Source organism: Ovis canadensis, chromosome 25 (genome assembly GCF_042477335.2).
Source record: "Ovis canadensis isolate MfBH-ARS-UI-01 breed Bighorn chromosome 25, ARS-UI_OviCan_v2, whole genome shotgun sequence".
Taxonomy (NCBI): Eukaryota; Metazoa; Chordata; class Mammalia; order Artiodactyla; family Bovidae; genus Ovis; species Ovis canadensis.
In genome coordinates this window covers 59,525,033-59,540,280 of record NC_091269.1, presented here as the reverse complement: position 1 = coordinate 59,540,280, position 15,248 = coordinate 59,525,033, and the positions used below count along the sequence as shown (strand labels likewise).

The window sequence follows — 15,248 nt, the reverse complement described above, 5'->3', positions numbered from 1 at the left end:
TATCCCTTTTCAAGACTTCATTTTAATAAGAATTCAGGGGAAACATTTTCTCCAAAAAGGTTCTTAATTCTGCTCATCATCCCCGCCTTTCCTAGTCCAGAGGCTCTACTTGGGCTCAAGCAATGATAGAAAAGTGTCCTTAGAGGATGAGGCTGAGTTGTGAATCCCCAAGTGGAGGTGGAGCAGAGGGCTCAGCCTTCCCAGTGAGGACTAAGGAGGCCTTATTATTATAATAAATCAGTCTCACTTGATTGGCTGCAAATGGTGGAGTGATGTGACCATATGTCACTTGGGCATTAAACAAATCCTCATGAGCTAAGAATATGTTTGTTTAGCTAATTGACCTCTTTGGCCTTCATCAACCACTTGGTAAACATCCTCAGATAATGATTTCCAGAGAGCGGATTGTGGCTTTCAAGTGTGCTGAGAAGGGCCCCCAGCCCCAAGACCACCTCCTCCGGCTGCCTGCTGAGGCACACACGTGCCTGCCTGAGGCACACACGTACCTGGTCCCGGGAGGGTATACTGGCGGTAACGGGGCTAAGGGAAGAGAGTGGAGCCTGGCAACTCTCCTTCGCTATGTGGACCACACTCTGAGCCGTAATCAGCCAGACTGTCACGTGAAGGAAATGCCCACTCCCAGAGGGATGGGGCATAAAGCAGGGGTTCCAGGGTCTAGGCTCTGTAGTAGGTATTCTTGGAAATCTGCGATAAATCAGTCAGAAGATGGACCCATGTCACTTCTATGCAAAGGAGCAGAAGTCCAGCTGTTTGCTGGGGACTGATGATTTGGATACCTGTGGGGCCTGGACCTCAGAGACCCAAGTCCTCCAACTCAATTCTCCTTGCAAGCAGAGGGTTGTGGGCTGGGCCCTCAACCAGGAGGGGCATCTTCTTTAGTCAGGAGAATGGATACTTGTTATATCTCAGAGCTAACTTCTCCTGCCCTGGAATCGCCAATCCCACTCCCCATGCCCCGTGATGAAGTCCAGACATTTCATTCCTGTCACATGAGAGCTGTCATGGGGCACCATTTCAGTTCCCTAGGAAAGGGAACAACTTCAAGCCGTGAGGTAGATGGAAGCTTAGACTCAGCCTCGGCGTGATCTGAGTGACTACGGCCCCCCTGGTTCCTTCCAGCTGCTCTCACGTCCCCCTCACACCTAGGACGGCGGGCTTCTGGCAGCTACTGAACTCTGTTTATTCAGCTACAAAATAGAGAGACAATCTAACACGGAAACCTCATCGGTAATTTAGTGCTTCCTTCTTGCCTGATGCTAAGCACCTTACCCATGTTTTCTCACTTAGTCTATACAATAAATAAGACACTTCCCTAAGGCCACAGAGTAGAGGGCGGCAGGACCAGATCTCCAGTGAGTTCTCCCTAATTCCAGGGTGTGGGTCACCCAGTGTAGAGGGGAAATGCTATTTACTTGCACGTTAATAACTCTCCTTTGCAGGATGGAAACCGTCTGCGTATAAAGTATGGGGCACAGATCCTGGCATGTGGCCGGAATTCACACGGAAGTTACTCATGTTATTCTACCAGAGGTGGTGCAGCCAGTTGAGACCTCCACACACCCTCTGGGTCAAGCCACTTCCGCCCCTTCTCCCCAGTCCCCAGGGCTGATGAGCTTGAACTAGATAGGATTAAAGGCTTACTGGGGCTGGAAGCTACACCCCAACTCCTGCATTTAGCCCCAGACCTTCTGTCCGCCAGCTGAGAAGGACGAGCGAGGGAGGCAGCTGCACAGGGGAGTGCTATTGCCTTGCGTACGGTGTCAAGAGAGCTTTTGCGCAGGAGCCAGCCCTCCCTTTGCGTCCCCATGGTGAGAAAATGGGCCCTGCTCCTGCCCATGCTGCTCTGCAGCCTGGCTGGGCCCGCACACCTCTTCCAGCCAAGCCTGGTGCTGGACATGGCCCAGGTCCTCTTGGATAACTACTGCTTCCCAGAGAACCTGATGGGGATGCAGGAAGCCATCGAGCAGGCCATCAAAAGTCATGAGATTCTGTCTATCTCAGACCCTCAGACTCTGGCCCATGTGTTGACAGCTGGGGTGCAGAGCTCCTTGAATGACCCTCGCCTGGTCATCTCCTATGAGCCCAGCACCCTCGAGGTGCCCCCGCGAGCTCCAGCATTCACGAACCTCACACTAGAGGAAATCATCGCAGGGCTGCAGGATGGCCTCCGCCATGAGGTTCTGGAAGGCAATGTGGGCTACCTGCGGGTGGACAACATCCCGGGCCAGGAGGTGATGAGCAAGCTGAGGAGCTTCCTGGTGGCCAACGTCTGGAGGAAGCTCATGAACACCTCCGCCTTGGTGCTGGACCTCCGGCACTGCACTGGGGGACACATCTCTGGCATCCCCTACGTCATCTCCTACCTGCACCCGGGGAACACAATCTTGCATGTGGACACCATCTACGACCGCCCCTCCAATACAACCACTGAGATCTGGACCCTGCCTGAAGCCCTGGGAGAGAAGTACAGCGCCGACAAGGATGTGGTGGTCCTCACCAGCAGCCGCACAGGGGGCGTGGCTGAGGACATTGCTTACATCCTCAAACAGATGCGCAGGGCCATCGTGGTGGGCGAGCGGACTGTTGGGGGGGCTCTGGACCTCCAGAAGCTGAGGATAGGCCAGTCCGACTTCTTTCTCACAGTGCCTGTGTCCAGATCCCTGGGGCCCCTGGGTGAGGGCAGCCAGACGTGGGAGGGCAGCGGGGTGCTGCCTTGTGTGGGGACGCCAGCCGAGCAGGCCCTGGAGAAAGCCCTGGCCGTTCTCAGGCTGCGCCGGGCCCTGCCAGGAGTCATTCAGCGCCTTCAGGAGGCGCTGCGCGAGTACTACACGCTGGTGGACCGCGTGCCCGCCCTGCTGAGCCACCTGGCCACCACGGACCTGTCCTCGGTGGTCTCCGAGGAGGATCTGGTCACTAAGCTCAACGCTGGCCTGCAGGCTGTGTCTGAGGACCCCAGGCTCCAGGTGCAGGTGGTCAGACCCAAAGAAGCCTCTTCTGGGCCTGAGGAGGAGGCTGAAGAACCTCCAGAGACGGTCCCCGAAGTGCCCGAGGACGAGGCTGTTCGGCGGGCTCTGGTGGACTCCGTGTTCCAGGTGTCTGTGCTGCCGGGCAACGTGGGTTACCTGCGCTTCGACAGCTTTGCTGATGCCTCCGTCCTGGAGGTGCTGGGCCCGTACATCCTGCGCCAGGTGTGGGAGCCCCTGCAGGACACGGAGCACCTCATCATGGACCTGCGGCAGAACCCCGGGGGGCCGTCCTCCGCGGTGCCCCTGCTGCTGTCCTACTTCCAGAGCCCCGACGCCAGCCCCGTGCGCCTCTTCACCACCTACGACCGGCGCACCAACGTCACCCAGGAGCACTTCAGCCAGACGGAGCTGCTGGGCCGGCCCTACGGCAGCCAGCGCGGGGTGTACCTGCTCACGAGCCACCGCACGGCCACCGCGGCCGAGGAGCTGGCCTTCCTCATGCAGTCGCTGGGCTGGGCCACGCTGGTGGGCGAGATCACCGCGGGCAGCCTGCTGCACACACACACCGTCTCCCTGCTGGAGACGCCCAAGGGCGGCCTGGCGCTCACAGTGCCTGTGCTCACCTTCGTCGACAACCATGGCGAGTGCTGGCTGGGGGGCGGTGTGGTCCCCGACGCCATCGTGCTGGCCGAGGAAGCCCTAGACAGGGCCCAGGAGGTGCTGGAGTTCCACCGAAGCTTGGGGGAGTTGGTGGAGGGCACGGGGCACCTGCTGGAGGCCCACTACGCTCGGCCAGAGGTCGTGGGGCAGATGGGTGCCCTGCTGCGCGCCAAGCTGGCCCAGGGGGCCTATCGCACGGCGGTGGACCTGGAGTCGCTGGCTTCCCAGCTTACGGCTGACCTGCAGGAGATGTCTGGGGATCACCGTCTGCTAGTTTTCCACAGCCCTGGTGAAATGGTGGCTGAGGAAGTGCCCCCACCTCCTCCCGCCGTCCCCTCCCCGGAGGAGCTCTCCTATCTCATCGAGGCCCTGTTCAAGACTGAGGTGCTGCCCGGCCAGCTGGGCTACCTGCGTTTCGACGCCATGGCTGAGCTGGAGACGGTGAAAGCCATCGGGCCGCAGCTGGTGCAGCTGGTGTGGCAGAAGCTGGTGGACACGGCCGCGCTGGTGGTCGACCTGCGCTACAACCCCGGCAGCTACTCCACGGCTGTGCCGCTCCTCTGCTCCTACTTCTTCGAGGCAGAGCCCCGCCAGCACCTCTACTCTGTGTTTGACAGGGCCACGTCGAGGGTCACAGAGGTGTGGACCCTGCCCCACGTCACAGGCCAGCGCTACGGCTCCCGCAAGGACCTCTACGTCCTGGTGAGCCACACCAGCGGTTCAGCAGCTGAGGCTTTCGCTCACACCATGCAGGATCTGCAGCGAGCCACCATCATCGGGGAGCCCACGGCCGGGGGGGCACTCTCCGTGGGCATCTACCAGGTGGGCAGCAGCTCCTTATATGCCTCCATGCCCACGCAGATGGCCATGAGTGCCAGCACCGGCGAGGCCTGGGATCTGGCTGGGGTGGAGCCGGACATCACTGTGCCCATGAGCGTGGCCCTCTCCACAGCCCGGGACATAGTGACCCTGCGTGCCAAGGTGCCCACTGTGCTGCAGACAGCTGGGAAGCTCGTAGCAGATAACTATGCCTCCCCTGAGCTGGGAGTCAAGATGGCAGCCAAACTGAGTGGTCTGCAGAGCCGCTATGCCAGGGTGACCTCAGAAGCCGCCCTTGCCGAGCTGCTGCAGGCCGACCTGCAGGCGCTGTCTGGGGACCCACACCTGAAGACAGCCCATATCCCTGAGGATGCCAAAGACCGCATTCCTGGAATTGTACCCATGCAGGTGAGTCACAAGCGGGAGTTGGTCCCACGTGGTCCCACGAGGGAGTCAATCAACTGTCCACACATCCAGGGCTCCGTGCAGGGTTCAAGGCAATGGCTTCCAGACTTGTTTTCATGTTAAAGTTTTCACCAGTCAAATCTTTTCCTCTCTCTGACCCTGTCCTCCACTCCTTGTGCCCATGAGGTCCCTGAGCACCTCTGTAGAACATCGGTACTCACAGAAGCTCAGGTTGAAAATGCTAGTACAGAAGGAGCTTCCCTCTTGTCCGGGTAGAAGGCAAGAGCTTGCAGAACTTCCCTTTGTTGGTGTTAGAGAAAGAGGTTGCTAAGTCACATGAGGTCCCCATGAGTTCCTCTCCTAGAAATGTGGGGTTAGTGTCCATCCACGTCACCTGTCTGCCTTGGGGGAATTGCAGGTTTTGTGGACGAGTCAGGGGGATGGAGACAGGGAATCAGGCAGCGGCCCTGGCCTCACATTTGCCTTGGAGCTAGAACACGGAGCTTGGGGACAGGCCCAGGGGTGCTGGCGCCCAGCCTAGACAACTCCCGAGGTGAGGCTGCCTTGGTGGGGCGCTGACTGCCTTCTCCCCTCCCCCAGTGCCAAGTACTGTCTCCTAAAGGTGTCACGCTGGGTGAGTATGCACCTAGATACAAGGGCCAACAGAATGGGAAATTCTGAGCGAAGCTGTGTGGTCAAAATATTTGATGTCAGCATTGCAGATCTGGGTAAATCAAGGCTAAGGAGGTTTGCTGCAGGGTGAATAAGAGAAAAATTCTGCAGATCAGGGGCCAAAGTACGCAGCAAGACTCGGCAAGCTCTCCTGTCAACAAAGAGCTCCATCAAAACAGCTTTACAACACCTCAACAAAGAGCTCCATCAGAACAGCTTTACAACACCTCTCCACGGCCTTTATCATCTTCTCTTTCACTTCATGGCCACAGCGCTTAGGCAGGGAGCATTCGTCCTGGTTCCTTTGAAGGCAGGACCTGGACAGGGGCTTGTGTGCGGGCAGCTGATGTGGGAGATGTTTGCTGAAGCTGGAGTGAGGGAGCAGGGTGAATTGGATGGAGTCCAGCTGGTGAGTCTATTATTGAGGCTGTTGTTTCTGAAGAGTCCAGAAGCACCCTGACAAGAGTGAAGTGTGCCTTCTGGAGCTGTCCCTCTGCAGACGGGACTCAGTAGCTCCATCCTCTGTTAGCTGAAAGTCACCCCAAACACGAACTCGCTCAGGCTCTGGAGCAGCCTGGAGAAGATCCTGAAGTAGAAAAAGGCAAGGGTGCCAGAGGCAGGGCCCTGTCAGCTGTGGCTCACACCAGAGGGCTGAGGCACCGAAAGCATCTACTACAGGACTGTTATCTCATTTTACCGAAAGGGGGACTGAGGCCTGGAGGAGCACCCGGGAGAGTGGCCTGGAGCCAAGGAACTTGTGACTGAGGTCAGCTCAAGGTCTGGACGGCAGGGGCCCTGAACTCTACCACTTACTGGCTACATGAGCCCGAGCAAGTTACTTAACCACTCTGTGCTTTGGTGTTTTTGTTTTGTTTTGTTTTGTTTCATTTAAAAGATGAGGATAATAGTGTCTTCTCTACAGTGACTTCTACACTGTGCTCAGGGCAGGTCCGGATCCCTGGGAAAGACTCGAGAGCCCTGTAGTTCATGCCCTCCCTCCCTGCCTCGGGGAGGGAGAGGATGATAAACTCAGAGTCAAAAAGTATCTGGGGAGCTCGGGCAAGTCAGAGTGGAGACTGTGCCTGGGTCTCTCCACTCAGATGCCAGGTTGAGGAGTTGGCACGCGTGAGCATTCCCTGTAAGGAGGCTGCTGATCACACATGGGATTCACATCCCGGGCTCACTACCCATTTAACTTTCCAGGTACCATCAGGAAAGGCCCTGGCACCTACTACTTCCTTACAAAATGTTAGCTCCCTTCCCATGCCATCAATATTTCTCATGATGTAAAGGAACCCCATGGCACCCACTTTCAAATCTGAGCTTTCACTGTATCTGGCAGAAGTGACAGGGAGTAGGTGCCAGGTGGGGCTTGGCAGAACAGAGAGCCACAGCCACAGAAGAGCTGGACGTGGACTTTCTTCTTTCGCAGAGGTGGTTGTCCATTTAAGTACCATGATCAGTAATGAAGGAAAGAAATAATCAAAACCCTAAAAAAAAAAGTGAGCTTTCAAATCTCTCCTTTCCTGACATGGAGCTGACCTCCCCCTCTTTCAGATCCCTTCCCCTGAAGCCTTTGAAGACCTGATCAAGTTCTCCTTCCACACTAACGTGCTGGAGGGCAATGTTGGCTACCTGAGGTTTGACATGTTTGGGGACGGTGAGCTGCTCACCCAGGTCTCCGAGCTGCTGGTGGAGCACGTCTGGAAGAAGATTGTACACACGGATGCTCTGATTGTCGACATGAGGTCAGTGGGCCTGGGCAGCTGCTGTAGACAGTCTAAGCCGTGAGCAGGGTAGGGAAGAAAGGACTCTGGGGCACAGCACAGGACCAGGGGGGAGCCTGGCTAGCTAGCTGGGGTTCTGGTTTAATTGGCTGGGTGGGGCCCCACTACTGGTAGTTTTTTAAGCTCAGACGGCCTCAATGTGCATTCTAGGCTGAGAAGCACTGGACTAGTCCGGTGGTCCCCAAATGTCCCTGGTCATAGGATTAAGTGAGGAGAGAGGGGAAGGGTGACCTTAAAAATACCGACTCCAGGGTCCTTCTGAATTCAAATCCCTGCGAATCCAAAGCCCCAGGGGTGAGACCCAGTGACTAGCATATTTGACAAGCATCATCCAAGTGACTCTGATGATCAGCCGTGTTTGGGAGAGCTAGGCCTTCTCCTATGCTTGAGTCTCCTATCTTACAAAATCAGCTCAGGACAACCCTGGTGATGAGAATCATAAACCCAATGGCCCAGTCAGAATTTTACAGTTCAGCCACTATTGTTGCAAAAAGAACTCTTTACAGCACAAAATGATTGCTGAGGGGATGCTTTCAGCATCTGCTTCTGTGAAGGTATGCCTCATACAAGGTGAGTTTCCTTCCTAGAGCTGGGGGAGGGGAGTTAGGAGGGTAATGGGTAGAAGAATGCCCGTGTGTAGTGGCCAGCCCTCTCCTCACTTCCAGGACCATCAGTGGACTTGCCCTGGGCATCTTCCACGGGCACTGGGAGGAGGGAAGTCTGCTCCCCAGGGAAACGGACACTGCCCCCATCCCCAGGGGCTGGATTGACTAAAAGAGAACTCTAGTTGCTGGTTTACAATACTGTTATGATTCTTAATTGTCACTAGGTGGCGCTAGATCTCAGAGGTGGGCTCCCCTCCCTGGAAGAGAAACTCCCAGGGCTTGGGTTTGGGTATGTCAGAACTTATTTGTGCCATCCCTAATGACTTTATCCTTCAAAGGCTCTACTGAACATCCAAATGACCCTCATGCTCAATCTCTTCCTGCTTAACTGTATTTGTTGTTCAGTATCTGACTCTTTGCCACCCCATAGACTGCAGCATGCCAGGCCTCCCGTCCTTCACCCTCTTAACAGTGTAGTCCACATTTTTTTTTTTTTTTACAGAGGAGACCCAGCCCACAGGTGTGCTTTGCTTAAAGATCCTTCCAAACCACAGTCTGGAGGTTCAGATGCTGAAGTCATGGGCACTGAGCCCACCCAGGCCATCCTAGACCATCAACCGGAAGAGATTGCTAATACACTGCCCGCGCAGTTGCTGGCATCCCTTGTTGGATTCCTTGTTTCACAGATAAGGAGACAGGGGCCAGAGAGGTCATACAATGGGACATATACAAATGGCCTGGAATGATCACAGGCTCCCTTACCCCCAGCGCAGTCCCACAGCTCTGAACACTCCACCAGTCAAGGACAGACTCCACCACACTGAGTGCCATGTTAGGACACCCCAGCTAAGACGCCTAGTGGGTACTGTGAAACTAGCCAGCATGGAACTGGGAAGACAGTGTTCTCAAAATGTGCTCCACTCACAGGCAGCAACCCATGGTCAGTAAGCTAAGGAAATTTATCAACAAGTTCCAAGCTGCAGGACTCGTCAGAGCCTTTAATATAACATACAGTATGTATCACATAATGTATCAATACATGAACAGAAAGAATGGGTCTGTTAGGTAGTATTTTTTAAAAAGAATTTGACCACAAAGTCTCATATTCTCAAGAATCTTGTACTCTGGGAAATGCCAACCAAAGAATTCTGTAAGATAAGGAAAGGGCACCATGCTTAGGCTGCCTGGGATTAAGAGCAGGGCAAGGATTTGGGCCCCCTAGGGGCATCGAGGGTTTCCCCGTGGGTTCCGCCCCTTAGCGGGCAACTGTTCCCTTCCTTCAGGTTCAACATTGGTGGCCCCACCTCCTCCATCTCTGCCCTGTGCTCCTACTTTTTCGACGAAGGCCCACCTATTCTGCTGGACAAAATCTACAACCGGCCCAGTGACTCCGTCAGTGAGCTCTGGACCCTTACTCAGCTCGAAGGTGCGTGCAGAAGGCTTTCCTTCCTACTATTGTAGAAGCTCCTGAGAAATCCAGGAAAGACAGTTTTGGGTTCAGGTAAAAGTAACTGTAGCCAGAATACAAAACCCCTGTCCTAGTCCATGTACTCTGTACATGAGACCTTCAATCCCTGCAAAACATTTACCATTATGCCTGTTTTCTAGATGAGAAAAATGAGTTCTAAGTCAGCTATCTTGTCTAAGGTCACTCAGCTAATGATAGTAATTTGAACACTGGTTTGTCTAAAACCAAAATGCCTGCCATTCTTGCCGTGGCAGGCATCAGTCTGCAAGACAAATGCAGAGCTGGAAGGATCCCCTGCCCATAAGCAAATCCCAGTGGGTTTCCAGTGGCTTTCCACCTTATCTGAATTCTCAGCAGCTGCCCAGCACATCTGTCTAAAGAAAGTTCATGACTCTAATGAACCTTCTGTTACCTGCCCTGGGCCCAGAGCAGGGGCTGGAGGAGGCAGTACAGGCCTTACGCTTTACAGAACCACGGGCCTCCCACTCACATCCCAGGGGATAGCCTGGCTCTGTCTCCCTTGCTTAGCTTGCAAAACCAAGGAACCTGGATGCCCATCTGACAGGAAGGGGCTGGGAAACCAACAGAGGTTGTGCATCTAATCAGAAAAGCACTCTGCAATCTTCATTTGCCATTTTCTTATCACACAAGCATGTGGGGGCAATCTTCCAAGATATCCATTCAATAATATTACAAAACGTAAGTAAAAATCAGGACCAGATGAATGCTCAATTTAAATAGATATTCAAGACTGGAAGGTAAAACCAGATCTGCAGACCGTGGGGCCTGGGAATTGCCATGTCCAATATGGGAGCCGCGTGCCCCACATGGATTGGAATGTGTAAAGTGTTACATGCACACGAGATTTTGAAAACTTTTTATGAAAAAAATGATGTAAAATATCTCAATAATTTTATTGTTCAAAAAATTTGAGAGGAGCATATTTTGGATTCATGGAGTTAGATAAAACAGTGTTAAAGTTCATTTTATCAATTTCCTTTTACTTGTTTAGCATGGTTTCTAGAAAACTTGAAATGACATCAGTGGCTTACATTTAGGCTCATGTTGCATTCCCACTGGACATCACTATCCTAGAGGTTCTCATCATTAAATCACAAACTTGGCTCTTCTGGGGGTCCAGAGTGAAAAGAGAGTCTGGTCAGGTTAGCCCTTCTCTCAGGTAAGTCGGTTAAGCCTTTTCCCATCACTTGGTGAAAAAACTCTCAAGCACCTGCCTGCTCAGGATCAGGCAGGCATCCTTATCCTCGTTTTATGGATGCAGAAACTGGGCTTAGAAAGGTGGAGTGAATCGCATGCAGACATGAGGATACAGACCCAACCCTCCTCTATCGGAGTCGAGGCAGTCTGGAGAAGACCAGTGCCCAGTGGGGATCTGACTCCCTATTTTGAAGGGTCTTGTATCTTGTAGGTGAACGCTATGGCTCCAAGAAGAGCATGGTCATTCTGACCAGCAGTCTGACTGCCGGCGCCGCAGAGGAATTCACCTACATCATGAAGAGGCTGGGCCGAGCACTGGTCATCGGGGAGGCGACCAGCGGGGGCTGCCAGCCACCACAAACCTACCACGTGGACGACACGGACCTGTACATCACCATCCCCACCGCCCGCTCAGTGGGGGCTGCAGACGGCCGCTCATGGGAAGGGGTGGGCGTGGCACCTGACGTGGCTGTTCCTGCAGATGCCGCCCTTGCCAGAGCCAAGGAGATGCTCCAGCATGCTCCGCTAAGGGCGAGGCGCAGCCCACGCCTGCGTGGCCGTGGCAAGGGCCACCATAGGCAGAGCCAGGGAAGGGCGGGATCTCTGGGCCGCAACCAAGGGGCAGTCAGGCATGAGGTCCTGACTGAGGCCCCCAGTGGGCAGAAACAGGGCCTGCTGCACTCTGGCTAGGCTTAGAATCACAGCTACCCTTGGAGCTCATACATCTGGCCTCTTCCCAACTGCCAGCATCCTTTCTGTTGGAACACCTAGGGCCAGGAAGCTCATCCCCTTCGAAGTCCATCCCCTGCAGGGAAGTGAAGCCCACATCTATCCCCACCCATGCTTCTTAATCACCAACCCTTGGTCCTCACGCTGTCAGCCATACCACCTTAGCCCAACCACATCATGATGTGAGCCACAGATGCTAGGCACATGTACATTTTCCGTAGACACGTTTAAGAAAAGTATAGAGAAGCAGGTAAAATTACTTTGAATAGTGTACTTTAACCCACTATATTCACAGTCATATCATTTCAATGTATACTCAGTATAAAAATTATTATGAATTGAGATGCTTTTGCACCAAGTCTTTGAGATCAGGTATGTGGCCCATCAGCACATGTCACATTAGTCCAGCTCACAGCAGCCACCTGCAGCTGGCGGCCCCCACGTGGGACAGTGCAGGCCCAGAGGTCCAGAGCGCCCACTCCCTCTCCACACTGTCCCCATTCTGTCCTCCCTGCGCCTGCTTCTTCCCCATTAGAGCGCCTCTCTCCCTCTGCCCTGGGACCACGTCTGTCCCCATCATGCAATGTTGCACTCAGGGACAGGAATGTCCTGCTCATCTCATCTCCTATTGCTGCCAGCTGGCATGGCGCCTGACACAGGCCGTGGGTATGCAATGAACACACATGCCTATCAAGCTGAAAAGCTACGTGTTCCTCCAGGTAGCTGTTCTCAGACATGCGAACACAACTTCAGGTTCGCTTAGTAATCCTCTCCTCTCTGCCCCAAACCCTCCCAATCCAATTGTACACGATAAGTCTATCTTTCCTTCACATTCCTCCCCTGACCGCCTCTCCTGCTTCTGCCAAGGACCCGAAAGTGAGCTCTGATGCCACGAAGCTTCCCACCATGCAGTGTTGCTGTCAGAGGGGATAGTGGCCCTGGGTGGCAGCATGGGGACCTGCCCAACTCGGCCAAGTGCAGCCTGTCACTCTGCCATCTCTGACAACCAAGCTGACTCCTAACAGGGTGAGAAGTTTGAGGCAGGCAGAGCCCAAGATCTCCTCCCCTGGATCTGGGCCAGCCGTGGGAGGAGGCCTGGAGCCCAGGGGTGGCCTGGGGAAATGAGACATCTCTGGCTGATGTCCTGGCACCAGGCAACCCTGCTCTGCTAGAGTCACAGGGACCAAAAATAAGAGACCTCCAAGCCCCTGCTCAAAGTTGTGGTAGGGCAAGGCCAGAAGGACAGGGAGCCCCCATGCCCCTTCCCTGCTCCTGGAATCCCAGGCTCCAGGACTGTGTGCTGAGGATGAAGTTCTGCCTGGCCCTCTGGTGAGTCCAGGCTGTGGTTGCCACAGTGACTTCCTCAGGGGGCTAGGAACAGCTTGGACTTCATCAGTTCCCCTCCCAGACCTCAGAGATCTGGGGAATCTGGGCCACCACCAATCCCTAGGGTTTTTCTCTGCTAGAAGACCTCAAACCAGCCCTGGAAAGCTCCCATGGAAGGCAAAATCTTACTCCAGCTCCTTTTCCTCCTGCTAAATTCAAGAGGGATTCAGGGCATGATTGAATTTTAGTAGTAACATACATCCTGTAATCTGACCTTTTTCTTCATTAGACCTACTGCCATCCAGAAAAATGTATGATCACCTTCTATGCTTACACTCTAGGAATCTCCCTCCTCCCTCTTCTCTCTCTCTTTCACATACACACACACACATATATATACATGCATATATATTATATATATAGCTATCTGATGAGTACCTAAAGCAAACAATGGTTTCTTCTAGATGGTAGTATTTGGGGTGATAGTTTAACTTTCTTCTTTATACTTTCTCTTTTTCTTAAATTCCTATGATTAGCATATGTCATTATTTCCAGATGCAGCAGGCATTATTCCAAAAATATAATAAGATGAAATAAATTCTATATCTGAGTCACTATCATAGTGATCATTAGCAGTTGGTTATCTTTTATGAGTTTTCCATGTACGTCATTTGGATTTCCTTGATTTGCACCACTGACGTTTACTATAGCTTATTTTGTTCAAGGTGTCTTGTAGGTGTTGTGGGGTCCACAGATGGAGAAGATCCTGGTGGGTCTTGAACGTCTTACATAGGGGAAGGGGTGGAGCAGTTCTTGGGGTGGATGACATATGCAGATCTCCCTTCCAAGCTTCACACCCTGGACACCCATTATTACCGTCTCCGCAGAGTCGACTCTGCCTCGGAGCCGTAGACGTCAGCGGCTATTCACTGGCAGCCACACATTCAGCACAGTGGCTATTCGCCCTCGTTTAGGCCACCAGCACTTGCACCCACCTTGGGTGCTCAGAGAATTGTGGGAAACAGGCTCACTCAGAAGCAGAGAAGTGGCTGAAAGCCCAGGTCCCAGCTTGAGCCTGCCCAGGCGGGAAGGCCAGCTGTGTGACTCTGGGCAACTTACTTAATATCTCTGTGCCTCAGTTTCCTCTTCCATGCGATGGGCAAGATATTAGCACCTTTGGGCATGGGAACATTGAACGAGTTAATCTCATGCTTGGCCAATGTCCACTATAACCATTCCTCCACCATGAAACCAGATACCCTGGAAGTGCACTTTTCCAGCTCTCTGTTGGACATGTGTTCCTGCCTGGGCCAAAGGCCCCTGTATAGGATGTTTTGTTTTGTTTTAATTTTTGCAGCAAGTGACCCAGGGAGGCTGAGTGGCAGCGACGGCCAGATGTCACGTGTGCAGGGCAGCACGGCCACGACCCAGCTTACCAGGGGCAGCAGCAGTGCCCTCCAGAGGCAGTTCCTGTGCCTGGCCACAGCTGAGGTCTTGCTGAGCAGCTCCTTGCTTCTGCTTACTATTCATCCTGGGCCTCCAGCTTGCCCACCCAACACTGGGTGAAGCCCTGGCCCCTCTCAAGACAACCTTTTCTGCTTCAACCATACACAGACTTTGTTTTTGTACAATGAACTGCACCATCCCTCCCCTCCCTTGCCTTGAGGTCCTGGCTCAGTGCCTGAATCCCCACCAGCCTTCTGCTCCACTTCTGTATCCCGGCCTGTAGCCGTACAATCTTCTCACATCTCCCGCTGCTTGAGAGCCCCTCAAGGCACCCACTGATGTGCCGTGAGAGGGTTTAGATGAGGCTGTGTACCTCTCTCCCAAGACATACCCAGTCACAGACGTGCTGGACCTTCATCATCAGGATGTTTGCTGGGCCCAGCTCCCAGGCACCATGCTGAAGCACCAGAGGATAGGATGCCAGCTTCTCTCCCATCTCACCCCCCTGCTTCCTGTGTGCCTGCATCTGCCAAGCAGCCCAACACAAAGCACATAGACACGTTTGTGTTTCAGGGAGGGTCATGCCCACCCACACAGCTTTAATGCAATGAGAGGATACAGTTCAGAAAGTAAAAGGATGTAGCCGTAAACACGGTCATGAGCCAGGAAACCTGTCTCCAAGGTCCCCGCTGGAGGGCACCCATCTCCCACCTCCTGGTTTCTCCAGGATTAGCTGCCACCTGGCCTAAGGACCTCCTTACTACCTTGCAGATCAGGGTGGCTGGCAGTGAAAATAGCTGCATAATCCAAGCAGCTTAGAATAAGGGTATCAGAGGCCACTGGCTTCCTGTCTCCAGTTCCAGGAAAACATGAGATGGTTGGGGAACAAAAGGTTAAACGTAAAGAAAGGCAACGCTCCTTTCAGAAAGCACTAACTCCCCCAACCCCTATTCAAAATTGCCTTCCAAAATTCTTTTCTAGGACGTGGCACAAATCAAAACACATTGGAGAATAATTTGTTTTTTAAATAGAAGCTTCATTCTATTGCTTTCATATCTTACTATATGATCTTTAGACCGCCCACATGACTTCTACTAGGAAAAAAAAAAAATTATACAAATAGGCT

At 53.4% G+C, this 15,248-nt stretch overlaps 1 protein-coding gene across 1 annotated transcript; it reads left to right on the top strand.

The window, feature by feature from the left end:
- The first annotated feature begins 1,826 nt into the window (after positions 1 to 1,826).
- On the top strand, positions 1,827 to 11,311 carry RBP3 (retinol binding protein 3). The gene is made up of 4 exons (XM_069572642.1): positions 1,827 to 4,874; positions 7,101 to 7,291; positions 9,219 to 9,361; positions 10,833 to 11,311. The coding sequence occupies exons 1-4, from the start codon at positions 1,827 to 1,829 to the stop codon at positions 11,309 to 11,311; spliced, it is 3,861 nt and encodes a 1,286-aa protein (XP_069428743.1).
- The last annotated feature ends 3,937 nt before the right edge of the window (positions 11,312 to 15,248 follow it).

Coding starts and splice junctions, on each gene's coding strand:
- RBP3 (XM_069572642.1), top strand. CDS start 1,827: ATGGTGAGAAAATGGGCCCTGCTCCTGCCCATGCTGCTCTGCAGCCTG. Junction 7,292..9,218: donor GCTCTGATTGTCGACATGAG/GTCAGTGGGCCT, acceptor CCCTTCCTTCAG/GTTCAACATTGGTGGCCCCA. Junction 9,362..10,832: donor GACCCTTACTCAGCTCGAAG/GTGCGTGCAGAA, acceptor TGTATCTTGTAG/GTGAACGCTATGGCTCCAAG.